The sequence below is a fragment of the Pelophylax lessonae genome (assembly GCF_965119305.1).
Source record: "Pelophylax lessonae genome assembly, chromosome: 5".
NCBI classification, from domain to species: Eukaryota; Metazoa; Chordata; class Amphibia; order Anura; family Ranidae; genus Pelophylax; species Pelophylax lessonae.
The window spans coordinates 227251504-227265852 of record NC_138772.1 but is presented as its reverse complement, the minus strand read 5'-3'; the positions used below and the strand labels follow the sequence as shown (position 1 = coordinate 227265852).

At 38.2% G+C, this 14349-nt stretch overlaps 1 protein-coding gene across 2 annotated transcripts in view; it reads right to left on the bottom strand.

Annotated features, from left to right (window-relative positions):
- The window catches only part of ADCY1 (adenylate cyclase 1), a gene marked incomplete at its 5' end in the record, with an annotated part of 584954 nt that overhangs the window by 86020 nt on the left and 484585 nt on the right, over window positions 1–14349 (bottom strand). For both annotated transcript variants that reach the window (XM_082257737.1, XM_082257738.1), the window contains 3 exons: window positions 1958–2214; window positions 4389–4478; window positions 13165–13249. In XM_082257737.1, the coding sequence (XP_082113863.1) occupies window positions 1958–2214; window positions 4389–4478; window positions 13165–13249 (432 nt within the window). The remainder of the gene's footprint in view (window positions 1–1957; window positions 2215–4388; window positions 4479–13164; window positions 13250–14349) is intronic.

Sequence of the window (14349 nt, the reverse complement as noted above, 5' to 3'; positions counted from 1 at the left end):
GAAGATTTACCTCCTATTATTTTTACCAGGCCATTTTTTGCGATACGGCACTGCATTACTTTAGCTGACAATTGCGTGGTCATGCGACACTGTACCCAAATAAAATTTAAGTCATTTTTTTCCCACAAATAGAGCTTTATGTTGGTGGTATTTGATCGCCGCTGCATTTTTTATATTTTTGCACTATAAACAAAAACAGACCAACAATTTAAAAAAAAAAACATAATATTTTTTATTTTCTGCCAATTTATTACTTTATATCCAGTACAGAAATTTACAAAATCGAATTTCTACATAAATTTAGGCCAATATGTATTCTGCTACATGTTTTTGGTAAAAAAAAAATCCCAAAAAGCGTATATTGATTGGTTTACGCGAACGTTATAGTATCTACAAATTATCATACATATTTATGGATTTTTTATCTATTTCTTTTTTTTATACTAGTAATGGCGGCGATCAGCGACTTATAGCTTGACTACGATATTGCGGTGGACAATCGGTCACTATAGGACACTTTTGATACTTTGCGGGAACCAGTTACACTAATATAGTGATCAGTGCTAAAAATAGGCACTGTCACTGTACTAATGACACTGGCTGGGAAGGGGTTAAACATCTAGGGTGATCTAAGGGTTAACTTTGTGCCTAGCCAGTGTTTTTTTGTACACAATGTGGTTCTTTTACTAGGGGAAGAGATGAATTCTAGTCCCTGCTTTGCAGTAACATAGAATCCATTCCTTTCCCCTGTAAGAATGGCGATCTGCCTTGTTTACATGGGCAGATCCCTGTTCTGTGTTGTTTACTGATGATTGGCAGGTGCTGGAAGACATCAAGTGCACGGCACCCGCAGATTGGCTTCTGCTGTGAAGAATCACAGCAAAAGTGGCCCGCGCGCCCCCTGCAGGTGGAAGTGCAGGATCACGTATATATTCATGATCCTGCGCAGTGCTGGCGCCCTGTAGCAGTAATATAGAGGGCGGTTAGCAAGTGTTTAAATAAAAAATGCAGAAATACAGAGGTGCAGTAAAAGACTTTTTGGCAGTAAAATAGTACATTTTGTATAGAGATGTACACATTAGATCAAAAAGAGAGAGAACTGAGGCTGCTTGAGTGGCAAATTGATTTTGTCTCAAAACAAGGACAGCCCCTTTAAATGAGGGACAGCTGGGAGCTATGCAGTGAGAGCACATCTAAACAATAAAAGAAAATGGGGACAGTAAGGCAGCCCATAGATGAGTCAGTTTTTTCATTTAATCAGAGGGTTGAATAAAAAAAAAAAAAAAAAAGTAAAACGTACCCGATTTTATAGGAGAGATCGTTTTTACATTTTATGTTCCAGCACCTCATGGCTGAAATAAATGCATAGGATCTGCAGAATTACAGACTATTATACATTTTTTTATACAGTCAGATTTGACAATCTGTAGGGGATAAGGGATTATAAAAAAAAAAAAAAACTCCAGTGCACTAAATATATTCTATCCAAGATCTTATTGCTTGCTTGATATCACCTGCAGATAACGTGTCAAATGCTTTAGAAGATGTGAACAAATTAGTGGCTTACAGAAGTTGGCAATTAAAGATTGGATAAAAAGGGAGTGTAAAGAAATTCTGGCACTTTCTGCAGGTAAAGCTACAACAACAATCACAGGTCTGAATAGGGAGCAGGTATATATACAGTATAACACCCATTATTGTTACTGAGGGTCCCACCCTGCTCAGTGTCTAAAGAGTGAAGTATTTCCACTCAGGCCCCCCCAACACAATATTTTATTAGCACTGGCTGAAGGGGCAACACCCCATCCTGGTCCTTCCCTGCATTGGGCTACAATGCAATCCTAATAAATCATTTCTTTTATAAAGATATATTTGAGAAGCTTTATAACGTGACATTTTATGAATATATGTTAAAAGAATGCATACTTTAGTTCAAGAAATTTCACAGAATCCTTACCCTGCTGCTTTTCTGTATCCACTGAGTTCCAAAACTAATATGTATAAAACAGTAACAAAAAGAAGTAAAATCATTTTTGGCAATGAAGAAATGCGTAAAAAAATTGCCATTGTTAAGGTGCCCACCACACAGGATAAGAAAGCATAGTGAGCTGTGTCACATGGACGTTCCTCCATGGTTTTGTTTTCTCCATTTGGAGAGATAATCACTATGGAGCTGCTGGAATTCGTACTCCATGACCAAGGCATGCAGCCAACCTACAAAAAATAAAAACAGAAGTTAGAAGCTGAGTTTTCTACTAGCTTATAAGAACAGCCAATGTGTTGTATCATGCTACCACCTTTCCTTAACTAATCTCATCTGCAAGAATTTTTTGATCACATGATTCATTAAGTCCCATGACATTTGAAATAATTACTAATGTAATATCACAATGCAATCCACTTTTATGTCTGACATCACACAACCTACCCTTGACATTAGACCAGGCAAATATTGGGAACACAAATATATGCTTCACGGGTGCACACTTATCTTTCTGAAAGCTGACAATAGAAAAAGTTTACCTATTGCAGCCTGTAATTGGGCAACGAAGAAGCATAAGCCCATTCATGAGATAATCCCTGTGCTCTCCCCTTATGTAAGCATGAACATAGTTAGGCTGCCAAACACTGTGCAAAGTAGTGGAGCATGAATTATTCCTACTGTCCTAGTACAGGAGATTAACAGTAACGGAGTGTCAAAAAGATACAACCTCTAGTGTAATACACTTAACATTTTTGAAGGAAGTAGAGCGCTCAGATGTATATGTCAGGCTAAGGTAGTGGCAAGATGACACGGGTGACCAGAGACTGCCAAAATTACTCTACTTCAACACTGCCCCTGACTACAAGCAGATATCTGATTTCTTTGATGAGGGGGTTCATTACTGAGCTGCTTTCAAATGCAATAACCACTAACCTCACATGTAACCTTTTAGTAGGTCTGTGTTTTTTAAAAGGCAGTAAGGGCTTATTTACACTTGCTTCGGCTTCAACACACATTAAAGCGCCTACAGCTTGAACATGCTTTTATGATGTGTTTTTGATGCTTTGGCGGTGCTTCGATGAAGCTTCAGTGGTGCTTCGGTGAAGCTTTAGTAATGCTTCCGTGATGCTCTTTTGAAGCTTTGTTGAGGCTTGGCAGATGCCCTGTGTGTGAATATTTCTTACCTGCAATTTCTCCAAAACAAAGCGAAGATAAAGCTGATTAAAGCCTCTCAAAAGCTGCAGGTTCTTCGAGTGACCTTTGTCACAGACCTCTATAGAGGCTTTAAAGATATTTTGAAGCACCACTAAAGCGACATGGGGTAAACTTTTTTAAGCAAAGCTGAAGCAAAGCAAAGCAAACACAAGGTGTGAACAGGATTGTATGCAAACCATTTTATTAAGTGACAGGTGCTTTGACTGGCGTTAAGAGAACGTTAAAAAAGTGTGTCTGAAGCCCTGTTTTGAAACAAGTGTAAAAAAGATCTAACACTAGTAGTAGATATGCACGTGTCTGAGACAAACTGTTTAGAGCTCAGAGCAAAACTATGGCATAAGAAGGGTTTAATATATACACACAAATATTGAGAATTCCAAACAACTGTGGTAGTGATATATCAGAATGTATTCATTGGCTCATCAGTTTAGTTCAAATTCTAAGATTTATAGAATTGTATCAAGCTAACTACAGTATATCTTAAGGACTCTTTGAGTTGGCGCATACCCTTTAACTTTTCATTTATAGAAATTGAGCTCCTAGTATTTGCCTTCTAGGTGCATACCATCTTGCTGTAAGCCTCCATACTGACCATGCTCTTATTATTGCAGAAGATGAGAATTTTCAAATGGCTGTAGACCTCAGAGATTCAGTTAGAAATTGTCATGTTTGAGATTCTATCTTGGTTTTTTTTTTAAGAGTATGCACCATTTATTACTCCTCTACCCCAGTTAGATACTACCACTGGAATTTAATAAGGAATGTAATGTAGTCATTCTCATTCTTTGCAATAATCCAATAATTATGAATAAGATGTTCTCAATACTAGACAAAATTTAAATGAGTTTAATATCCAAGTAGGGTTTCTTCAAATTAACAGTTAGATAGCACCAAAAAAAAAACACAGTGTGTATATATAGATACATATTCTATCTATCTATCTATCTATCTATCTATCTATCTATCTATCTATCTATCTATCTATCTATCTATCTATCTATCTATCTATCTATCTATCTATCTATCTATCTATCTATCTATCTATCTATCTATCTATCTATCTATCTATAGGGAGATTTCACAGATTAATAAAAAATAGATGCTACATATATACTGTAGATATTAAACTGTATAATAAAACAATACTTTAAGTATATGTTTAATTATTTAAGATTCATGGCTTACTTACCACATATCCTTGTGCCACAGAATAAATCAATATTACTATAAAAATACATAAAATGGTTCGTATCTGTATTGTTAGGCACCCTGGAAAACACTAAAAAAAAAAAAAAAAAAAAGAAAGAAAAAAAGAGTTATGCTTGAAAACAGGGGAGGGCCCAAATTAAAAAATTCACATTTAATTACCATAATCTGCCCCTATTCCCCCTATTGTGGGGATCAGACTTATCTGCACAATTGCCTACACATTTGGCAGAGTCACTAATCTCTTTATAATTTTGCCCCAGTATGTACAGGAGAGCTATTGCAAGAGGACATTTTAGGGCCAGATGCGAGCTAAGAGAAACTAGGCACAATTCACTAAAGCTTTTCGCATGCGTTATGTCGGTCACGTGATCACTTTACGCATGTGATAACAAAAATGTCAATTCACTATCGCTCGTATGCGGTATTCAATGGAAACAACAAAAACGTTTGATAAATAATACATACGAAGGCAATTCACTAAATGAAATAAATAAATAAATGAATGCAGTGATTAAGTACTGCTCCGAGCTTGTGATAAGTATGCGGAAACCACAGCAATGTCAGCCCCCCCCCCCCAGTGATTGGTTAAAATATAGATGGGAAAGTGCAAGTTGGAGGTGTGTGGAGTGTAAGAGGAGTGAGGAGTGTTATCTGGAGGCTGTCAGATAATATCTTATTGAAACAGAGCCCGTTGCCGTCTCCTGGAATTGAAGGCAATACAGAAGAGGAGGAGGAGGAGGAGATGTCAAGTTGTGCTTTTGAAGGAAAGAACCTTCAAGGAGCGCACACTTCTGGACCAATTCTTTGAAGATGAGAACCTGCAGAAGTTCAGGTTATCCAAGCAACTGATAATAAAGCTCTATACCCAACTAATCAGGTACCTTGAGCCTTCTACACAGAGAAGCCCTGCCATACCAGCCATGACCAAGTTGCTGTCAGCCTTACATTTTTTTGGAAAGGTGTCACACCAGATGGTCGCAGGTGAGATTGTGGGAATTACCCAGTCCTCTTTTTCCAGTCTGCTCACCCAAGTTCTAATTGAATTCCGTGCAATAGCACCAAAATACATCTTTTTCCCTGATTCTTGCTAGGATGTGAGGTTCATGTGAGATGCATGCGATAACTTAACGCATGATGTCATGCGTTATTTTTCGACTAGATAACGCAAGTTTCTTCGTGCATTGCAACATTTTTTTTTTTTTAACGTTGTGAGATATGTTACTGCATACTCAAATGCAGTAACATATTGCTTAGTGAATTGTGCCCATTATTTATGTTCCAATCAAGGTACCATTTGAGATGCAATGTTTAAATTACATCATGGCAGTATCTTCCCTAAAGACTTAAAGGGGTAGATTTACAAAAACCGGTGCACTCAGAATCTGGTGCAGCTGTGCATAGTAGCCAATCAACTTCTAACCTCAGCTTGTTCGGTTAGACTTTGACAATAAAACCTGGAAGCTGATTGGTTTCCATGCAGAAGTGCAATCTACAGCTTTAGTAGAAAAAAACCCAAAGTGTCATTATATCTTTATCATTAAAAACATCAATAAATGCTGTATTACATGCTGTTCATACTTAGTCACTATGGAATTCGTTTTCTGTATTCTGTATTTCTGGTTGATCCTGCTGTTCTTTGCCTCCCCCTCCTGTCTATGTCCCCACTGGATTTGGGGATTTTGCAGAGCAGTGTTGGCAGCTAGTACACACGCTCAGTTTTCAGTGTATTTTCTACCCTGAGCATTTCCACCCTATCACAGGCCATGTAACTATAGAGTCAAACCTGTGGGTGTATATGCACTGGTAAATGACAACTTACTCTCGCCCTCCTCCTTCATGCCCACTAACCAGCTAAATATAATGGGGGTAGGATATTACAATTTGATTGTTGGAGGCTTCACCTCTCTGTTATTCTAAGACACAGGCTTGAGGGGGTGACACAACTTGGCAGAAATATGCCCACACAATGTTATTGCCAAAAAATATTATATATTTCATTTCAGATATATATTTGTATGATAATTTAAAACCATTTATGGATATTATTTTTTTGTTTTTTTTTTACTCCCTAAACGCTGTTTTTTTGAACATGTGACCAGTAGCGGAAGACTAGAAGTTCCTCCTGCCACTGTTTCCCTGCAGACATGCTGGGAAAGAGCTGGGTCATGTGATTATTAATTAGGAAAAAAACATACTTCGATGTTTTATCTTTTATTTAGTAAAATATTTACATTGCTATCATCCACATACAGAAAGAGAAGGGATAATGTAAATTAAACAGTGTGTGTTTAGAATCACACATCCCATACCATTAAAATCAGCAATATTCCCATACGATTATATGTGAAATTTCATTAATTTAATCTCTCTCCTAAAATTATTGATTATATTATGATTTTGATCAAGCCTGAGACTTCTAATAGGCATGGTCATCTTGGATGCGACATCAGCATCGCAAGGCAGACTTAAAACCGTCACTCAAATTACACTGTAAAATATTTCCCTTCTGTCATTTATTAATTGAAACTCACTGAATGCTATTACACAGCCACTGCTTGTGTCGTTCAAAGATTTCCATCTAGTAGGTCACACCACGGTTCTTGTTGGGTTTTTAACAAGCACATTTGAGCCCTGAATAGAGATAATTTGGCCCCCCAAACAGGTTGGATATTTATTTTCAATTGGTTGTGAACTGGTTAAAGGATATATGACCTTTTAATTGATCATTTGGCGCTTCCATTCACCTGCAAAGCAGCAAGAGCTGGGGCTGGCACAAACAAGACCTGACAGTAGCACAAAGTGGTCAGTGGGAAAACAAGTACTTATTGTCCTCTCCTGCTTGAAATGATTTCATTTAAAAAGTAAGGTCTGACAACAGGGTCTCTTTGTGTAAATTTATCCTCATTTAAAAACAATACTTTAACCACTTAAGCCCTGGAGGATTTGGCTGCTCAAAGACCAGGGCCTATTTTGCGATTCGGCACTGCGTAATTTTATTGGACAATTGCGTGGTCGTGCGACGCTGTACCCAAATAAAATTGACGTCCTTTTTTTCCCACAAACAGGGCTTTCTTTTGGTGGTATTTGATCACCTGTGCGATTTTTATTTTTTGCGCTATAAACAAAAAAAGAGCGTCAATTTTGAAAAAATAACAATATTTTTCACATTTTTTATATGAAACCCCCCCCCCCCCCAAAAAAAATGTAAAAATCAAAATTTTATAACATTTTAGGCCAATTTGTTTTCTGCTACATATTTTTGGTAAAAAAAATCGCAATAAGCATATTTTGATTGGTTTGCGCAAAAGTTATTGCGTTTACTAACTGATGTCCTTTTTATTGTTTTTTTTTTAACTAGTAATGGCGGCGATCTGCGATTTTTTTTTTTTGTGGGACTGCGACATTGCGGCAGACAGATCGGACCCCTGACTAACATTTTTGACACATTTGGGGGTACCAGTGACATTACTACAGTAATCAGTGCTATACATATGCACTGTTACTGTAAAAATTACACTGGCAGGGAAGGGGTTAACTTTATTAGAGATCCAGGGGTTAAGTGTGTCCCTAGGGGCGTGCTTCTAACTGTCAAGGGGCGTGGCTTTTGATGTAACTACAGAAACATACGATCCTACATAGCAGGATCGTATGATCTCTGCAGTTATACCAGGGAGAATGACAGATGGCTTTGTTTACATCAGCCGCATGCCTTTCTCCCTCTCCAGCGGGAGATCGCGAGTGACCGGCGGACATCGGAGCACGCCCCCTATTGGCTCGTGGGCGAGTGACGTACCGGTACGTCACTTTGCCCAGGAGGGGCGGACCACCGCAGTATATGTACTTGCGGCGGTCGGCAAGTGGTTAACTAATCCGACAATTGTATTTGAAATGTTTGGCAAATTTTATCGTATTTAACCTGAAGTTGTGGTTAAAGGGTAACTCCAGAGAAAACTTTTATTTTGTGCGTTAGATCAGGGAAGGACTGAAGTAACTTCCATTTGTTTTTTTATTATTTATTGTCTCCCCAAAGAGGACAGGGGCCTACAACAGTTTAAGTTATGGATTTGTGTAATATTTTTGCATAGAAAAGCCAAGGAAAAGGTTAAAGTAGTTGTAAATTTTTTTTTTTTTTTAAGTAACAAACATGTCTATACTGCTTTGTGCAATTGGGTCCCCCGCTGGTGCACCTGACTCCTCCTCTTTGGCTAGTGCCCCCGATAGGAAGCTGCTTCCCATAGGGGTACTTATCCATTGACACAGAGAGCAGGACTCGGCCCCGTCCCTCACTCCCTTGTCACAGGCTTTGACTGACAGCAGTGGAGCCACTACCTAAGCAAAGCCTGTGAAACCCAGAAGTGAGGGGAGTAAAGAGTTAGAGAGGGTGAGAGACCTATCCCAATGCCTAAACATTTTTTACCCTAATACAAGGAATGCATTAACCTCCTTGGCGGTATTCCCGAGTGTGGCTCGGGGTTGAATTTCAGTGCCATTAGTGGTAACCCCGAGCCACACTCGGGGTACCACAAGGGAGCACCGCTGGATCCTGGAAGAGAGGTTACTTACCTTGTCCCCGGGATCCCGCGATGTATTCCTGCAGCATATGGCGGCCGGATCTTCCGCCTGATGCTCTGTGCCCCAGCTTCTGTTCCCTGCGAGCGTCACGTCGCAGGGGGGTGGAACCAACGGCAAATTTGAAAAGTAAAACACACTGATATATTATAATCCTATTGGAATACATTACTAAATAAAATAAATTGACATTAGTTTGCCCCCCAGTGCCCTTGCCTGCAGTTTTACTGTAATATACTGTATATATATATATATATATATATATATATACTTTAACTTTTTTATAGTTATTTATTATATTATAATTTATGATTTTGTGTTTCAAACTTTATCATACCCAAGATGTTATAAAGAAGAACGCACAGTAAAAAAAAAATCATATATTAATAGTTGGTTTGAGCTGGTCGTCCTTAAGAATTACATGCAAAATAATGGTACCGCTTTCAGCACCTAAAATTGGAAACAATCATACCGCCAGGGAGGTTAAGGTAAAAGTGTTTAGGGTTTAGAACCACTTTAAAATTTCTGCCAAGTGTGTATCTTTGTCTGTGACCCCACTGGGAATATGTGCCCTTACTTTCCTACTGAAACTTACACAGACAGCAATAAAAACATTATCAAAAATTTGAATCCTGTCTCACTCTACTAAAAATGTTTTGGCCCCATTGGTGAAATTCTTCATGACTCCCTGTCCTAACAGAGGCTCTAACCTAGTGCTCCTTAACTTTCTTACCCTAGATGAAAACTTGAAATCATTTCCAGGCCTCAGGCAACACCTGCTAAAATGATTATACCTACAGTTTGTGATATATTGGCATGATTAGTAAGTTGTAGAATGCTTTAAAAAGAAGTCTTAATAATGTGGAGAGTGAAAATTGTGTTATCCACTAACATTAGTGTTCAATATAGATTTAAATCCTTTCATGTGTGTTCAGTAAAAACGTTCCCCCTTGCATTGATTGTCATTGTAGGCGATACATTATTTGCCAGTGCTTACTGCTCCAGGAACCTCAGAAAGAACTCTAAGATTCCATTAAATACTGGTTGAAAATTGCTTTTCTAACCCATCCCTGCTCTAATGGAATAAACATATTTGGTTGGTGTTGTTTACATTCAAAATATTGCAAACATCAATAACATGCTACCAATGAATTACATTAGATCAGTGCAATAAAACCCTCTATGAAATAGAAACGTTATTTTTGATCTTAAAAATAAGAAAATATACATTCATGGAAATACTGCATACACATACAGCAAGCTTTCTTGAAAAAAAAACTTTTTTTCTAAGCATGAACGAAAAGTATTTTGGTTGTGTTGCTGTTCCTTTACTTGAAATGGATGTTAAGTGGGGTTTACTTCTCCCTTTTAAATGTCATATTAAGTCATGACATTTCCTAATCTATTTTTAAAGTTAAGTACTGCAGGCCAAATAAAGGTCTTCAGTTTAAAAGTGCACCACTTAGTAGTATACTGTAGCCTATAGCTTATAGTATACTATAATATAGTGTAATCTTAGCCAGTGTTCTGTTAATAAATTGAAAATTGTAATGAAGCACCACCATTCAGGCAAGGGAGTGAAGCTATTAGTAGCATGTTTATGCAGTGTTAGACAGCACAAGCAGTAGCAGCAGTTTACCTACCAAGCTGGCCCAAACTAACTTCCCTACACTAACATGTGAACCTGCTGGGCACGCTGTATAAACTGTATGTAGTCTACAGCAGGGAATTCCGGATGTGAGATGAGAACTTCCTGTCCGGAAGAACACCGGAACAAAATAGTGTCGGGCTGAGTGGATCTCAGCCACTCATAGGCAGCTTTGTATTCTATCAATTAAAACAAAGTCTTGGTTGTCTGAGTCAGAAAGGTGGGCCAATGATTTCATGATCAGGACTCAGCCAATCAGAAGATGTTTTGTTTTCATTCATAGAATACAAAGCTGCTTATGAATGGCTGAGCGCTGCTCAGACAACACTATTTTGTGCAGGGTGTTAGACAGGAAGGTCTACAAACAGTTATACAGCGTGCCCAGTGGGCACGCATGTTAGTGTAGGGAATAGTAACTATTTGAAGTGAAAAGACAGTAACGCTGGAGATTAGTTTTAATGAGCACAATGCAAGTGATAGAAAAAAAAAAAAAAAAATATATATATATATTGTATATACAGTATACATATATAATTGAAAACAATTTAAAGCAGCAGTGGCTTAAATGTATCTCTTACTTAGCAGCTACCTAAAGCAGAATGAAATCATCCTCTCCTTTACAGCCATCTTAGCCTCTATATGATCTACAGTTGGCATGGTGCTGCACATGTCATCTTGCGCTGGCCAATGAAGATGCCTGAAGACTGGCACTCAGGAAAAAGATGCTGTCACTGGCAAGGGACACCTCACAGACTTTGGGTGTTAGAGAGGAGGTGAGTACAATGACTTTAGTTCTGCTTTAAATTGGTGGGTTTGTTTCCATTTTAGGATTTTAGTTACTAGTAGCTAACCATGATGATGACCGTGATAAAAGTGTTTTTTTGCAATGGTGTCAGAGATGGGCAGCAGAATGTCATTGCTTTTTCAATCCATGTTCATTTTGATGAACATCAAGCTCTTGATACATTCTTGTCACAAGTTGTGCTAGCTACATTTTCAAAAAGAGGGAAGAAGAGCAAGTTGGAACATTCACTTTGATTGATCCAGTATGTGAACCCAACACTTTAATGATGGCTCAGCTATGTTTTAGGAACCATGGAGCATACAAGATAAGCCATTACCATCCAGTACATACACTATCTATGGCTCTAGACCAGCACCTGTGACCACAGCTTGAGGATATCACTTATAAATGAATGTTGCTGTTTTTTTCATGCTGGAGGAGCAGCAATGTTTCCAGGAAGGGGCAAGGGCAGTTCTACTTGCAACTAGAGGTGATAGGTGTAGAAAACAATGGGCCACACACCAAATGGGTCACCCATAATAGAAAACTTTATTTAGGCAAATAGCTATGCTGTGAGTACCTGTCTGAGATGGTTCTCATGTAAGGACTCACAGCATACCTCTTCGGTTTAATAAAGATTTCAAATTTAAGTGACATCATCAGTGTGTGGTGTTTCATTTTTACATTGACACAATCAGTGAGAATAAGATCCATCTTGGTTAAAAGCTGAAGAGAATTCTGGAATTTAGAGTGGTTGGCTTTCATAAAGTTCCAAAACTTCCCCAATTAGGCTTTTGAAGCAACAGTTTAAAAGTATAGCTTATCCACAAGGCATTTCCCTATTTAATTTTAATAGTGCACCTATCCCTCTACAAACACTCAAGTATGCAGCTTGCCATGCCTGGCCTCAATGGTCTCTCACTCTTTTTTGCAATATCAGGTGCACGTGAGACATCCTACTGACTAGGTTATGTTCATTGTGCTGATTTTATGTTTCTTATTTTGGCTGGACTTAGGTTTTAAGATTGTTTAAATGAATAAAAATATTTGTGTGGGTGGTCTACGGCATTAAACAAACACATGACAAACAAACAATGATGAATAAAGTATGAATTCTGCTTTGACCATCATTATTTCATTTTGTAACTGCGAAAGGACACTAAACATCACTTTTAATATAAAAAATGCCTCACTAGAAACTTGTGACCAATGGCATGAGTATGGCCTTTAAAAAAAAAGTCTGCCATATGATTTTGGTTAAGTAATGGACAGTACTATTATTATTATTTCAGGTACTTATATAGGGCTGTCAATTTACGCAGCGCTTTACATATACATTGCACATCCACATCAGTCCCTGCCCTCAAGGAGCTTACAATCTAAGGTCCCTAACTCACATTCATACATACATAGTAGGGCCAATTTTTTTTTTTTTTTGTACAGGATCCAATTAACCTACCAGCATGTCTTTGGAGTGTGGGAGGAAACCCACGCAGGCACAGGTAGAACATGCAAACTCCAGGCAGGTAGTGAGTGAGTGAGTGAGATTTGAACCAGCGACCCTCTTGCTGCTAGGTGAAAGTGCTAACCACTACACCACTGTGCCGCCCAGTACGTTGTCAAATACAGTAAATCTCCAAGGAACACAAATGTAGGCATTGTACATACAATGCACATAAAACAATTTCGCATTTTATTTGCATTCTTTAAATTTAGTAATAAAAAGAAAAAGAACAAGTAAAATTATATTTTTACCTGCACTCGTGTGACATGTAGGTACATAATACATGCCACTAGGAAGCATATGCAGAACACCAGAAGGACAAGGACAATAGTGCTCCTGAAAAAAGAAAAATGTAATCACTGTACAAATGCGTAAACATAAAGCTCACCTTATTTAGTTTGAAACACATGCTCATCAAGTTCTAGAAAAAAAAAAACACCTTGTATTCTAAGAACATTAAATCTGCAACTTTTTCTTAAAACTGTTTGAATTTGCTCCTCAAGTAGAAGGAATAAATATCCTTCTGGATCCTCAAAATTTAGACAAATGTAGACATGGGCTGAACACCTAATCTATACTGCTGGCTATTGAATTGAGACAACCACAGCACCCATGATTGCCTACATACCCGAACGGTGTCTGCATCTGATTGAATGCATTTACGGTCAAGTTGATCATTTTCCACCTGCGTCCTTCGATTTTGAAATCCACTTTTGCTGATCTTTGTGGGGTTGAAAGAGCAATCAATGCCTCAAATATTGGCTGATTCAGGACTCTGCATTTGTATCTTTATGCAACATCTATAGACATCACGTCAGCATTGTTAAGTAGCAGGTTGTTTTGAATGACAAGGATCTACATTGCTAAAGGATGTGATTTACACTGAAATCGGCCGAAATTTGAATTGTGCATGGCTAACTTAACCACTGCCCGCAAAATGATATACGCATACATCCTCAAGTTTAATTGATTATACCAGAAGGATGGCTGTAGCTGCAGCCATGATCCTGTTATCAAAATTTGTGCCAGAGATGATTTTTTCTGTAAAAGTGATTCTAGCAGCTATAAAGCCACCTGATTACTTTTACAAGGAGTAGAGGGAGGCCCTCCCCTTCTGCCACCAGTCCTGGGCTCTCCAATCTTACTGGGGAGCCCGGGCCACTGTGGGTGATCGGGTGGCATTTTTCACTTATGGTTTTGGTTGTTTGTTTACTAGTAAAGCAGTTGATGAAACTGATCTCGGTTTGATTGGCTGCTTTGGAGGGCAGAGGAGACATCTAATGTCTAATAGACCCCAGATCTCTCCATAAAGAGTCCCTGACACTGCCCATGGATGTTGTTCCTTCCTTGTGATAGCAATAATGCTGAATCAAAAACACTAATCATAAAATAAAAAACAGTGTAAAAATATATTTAAATAAAATAAATATTTAAAT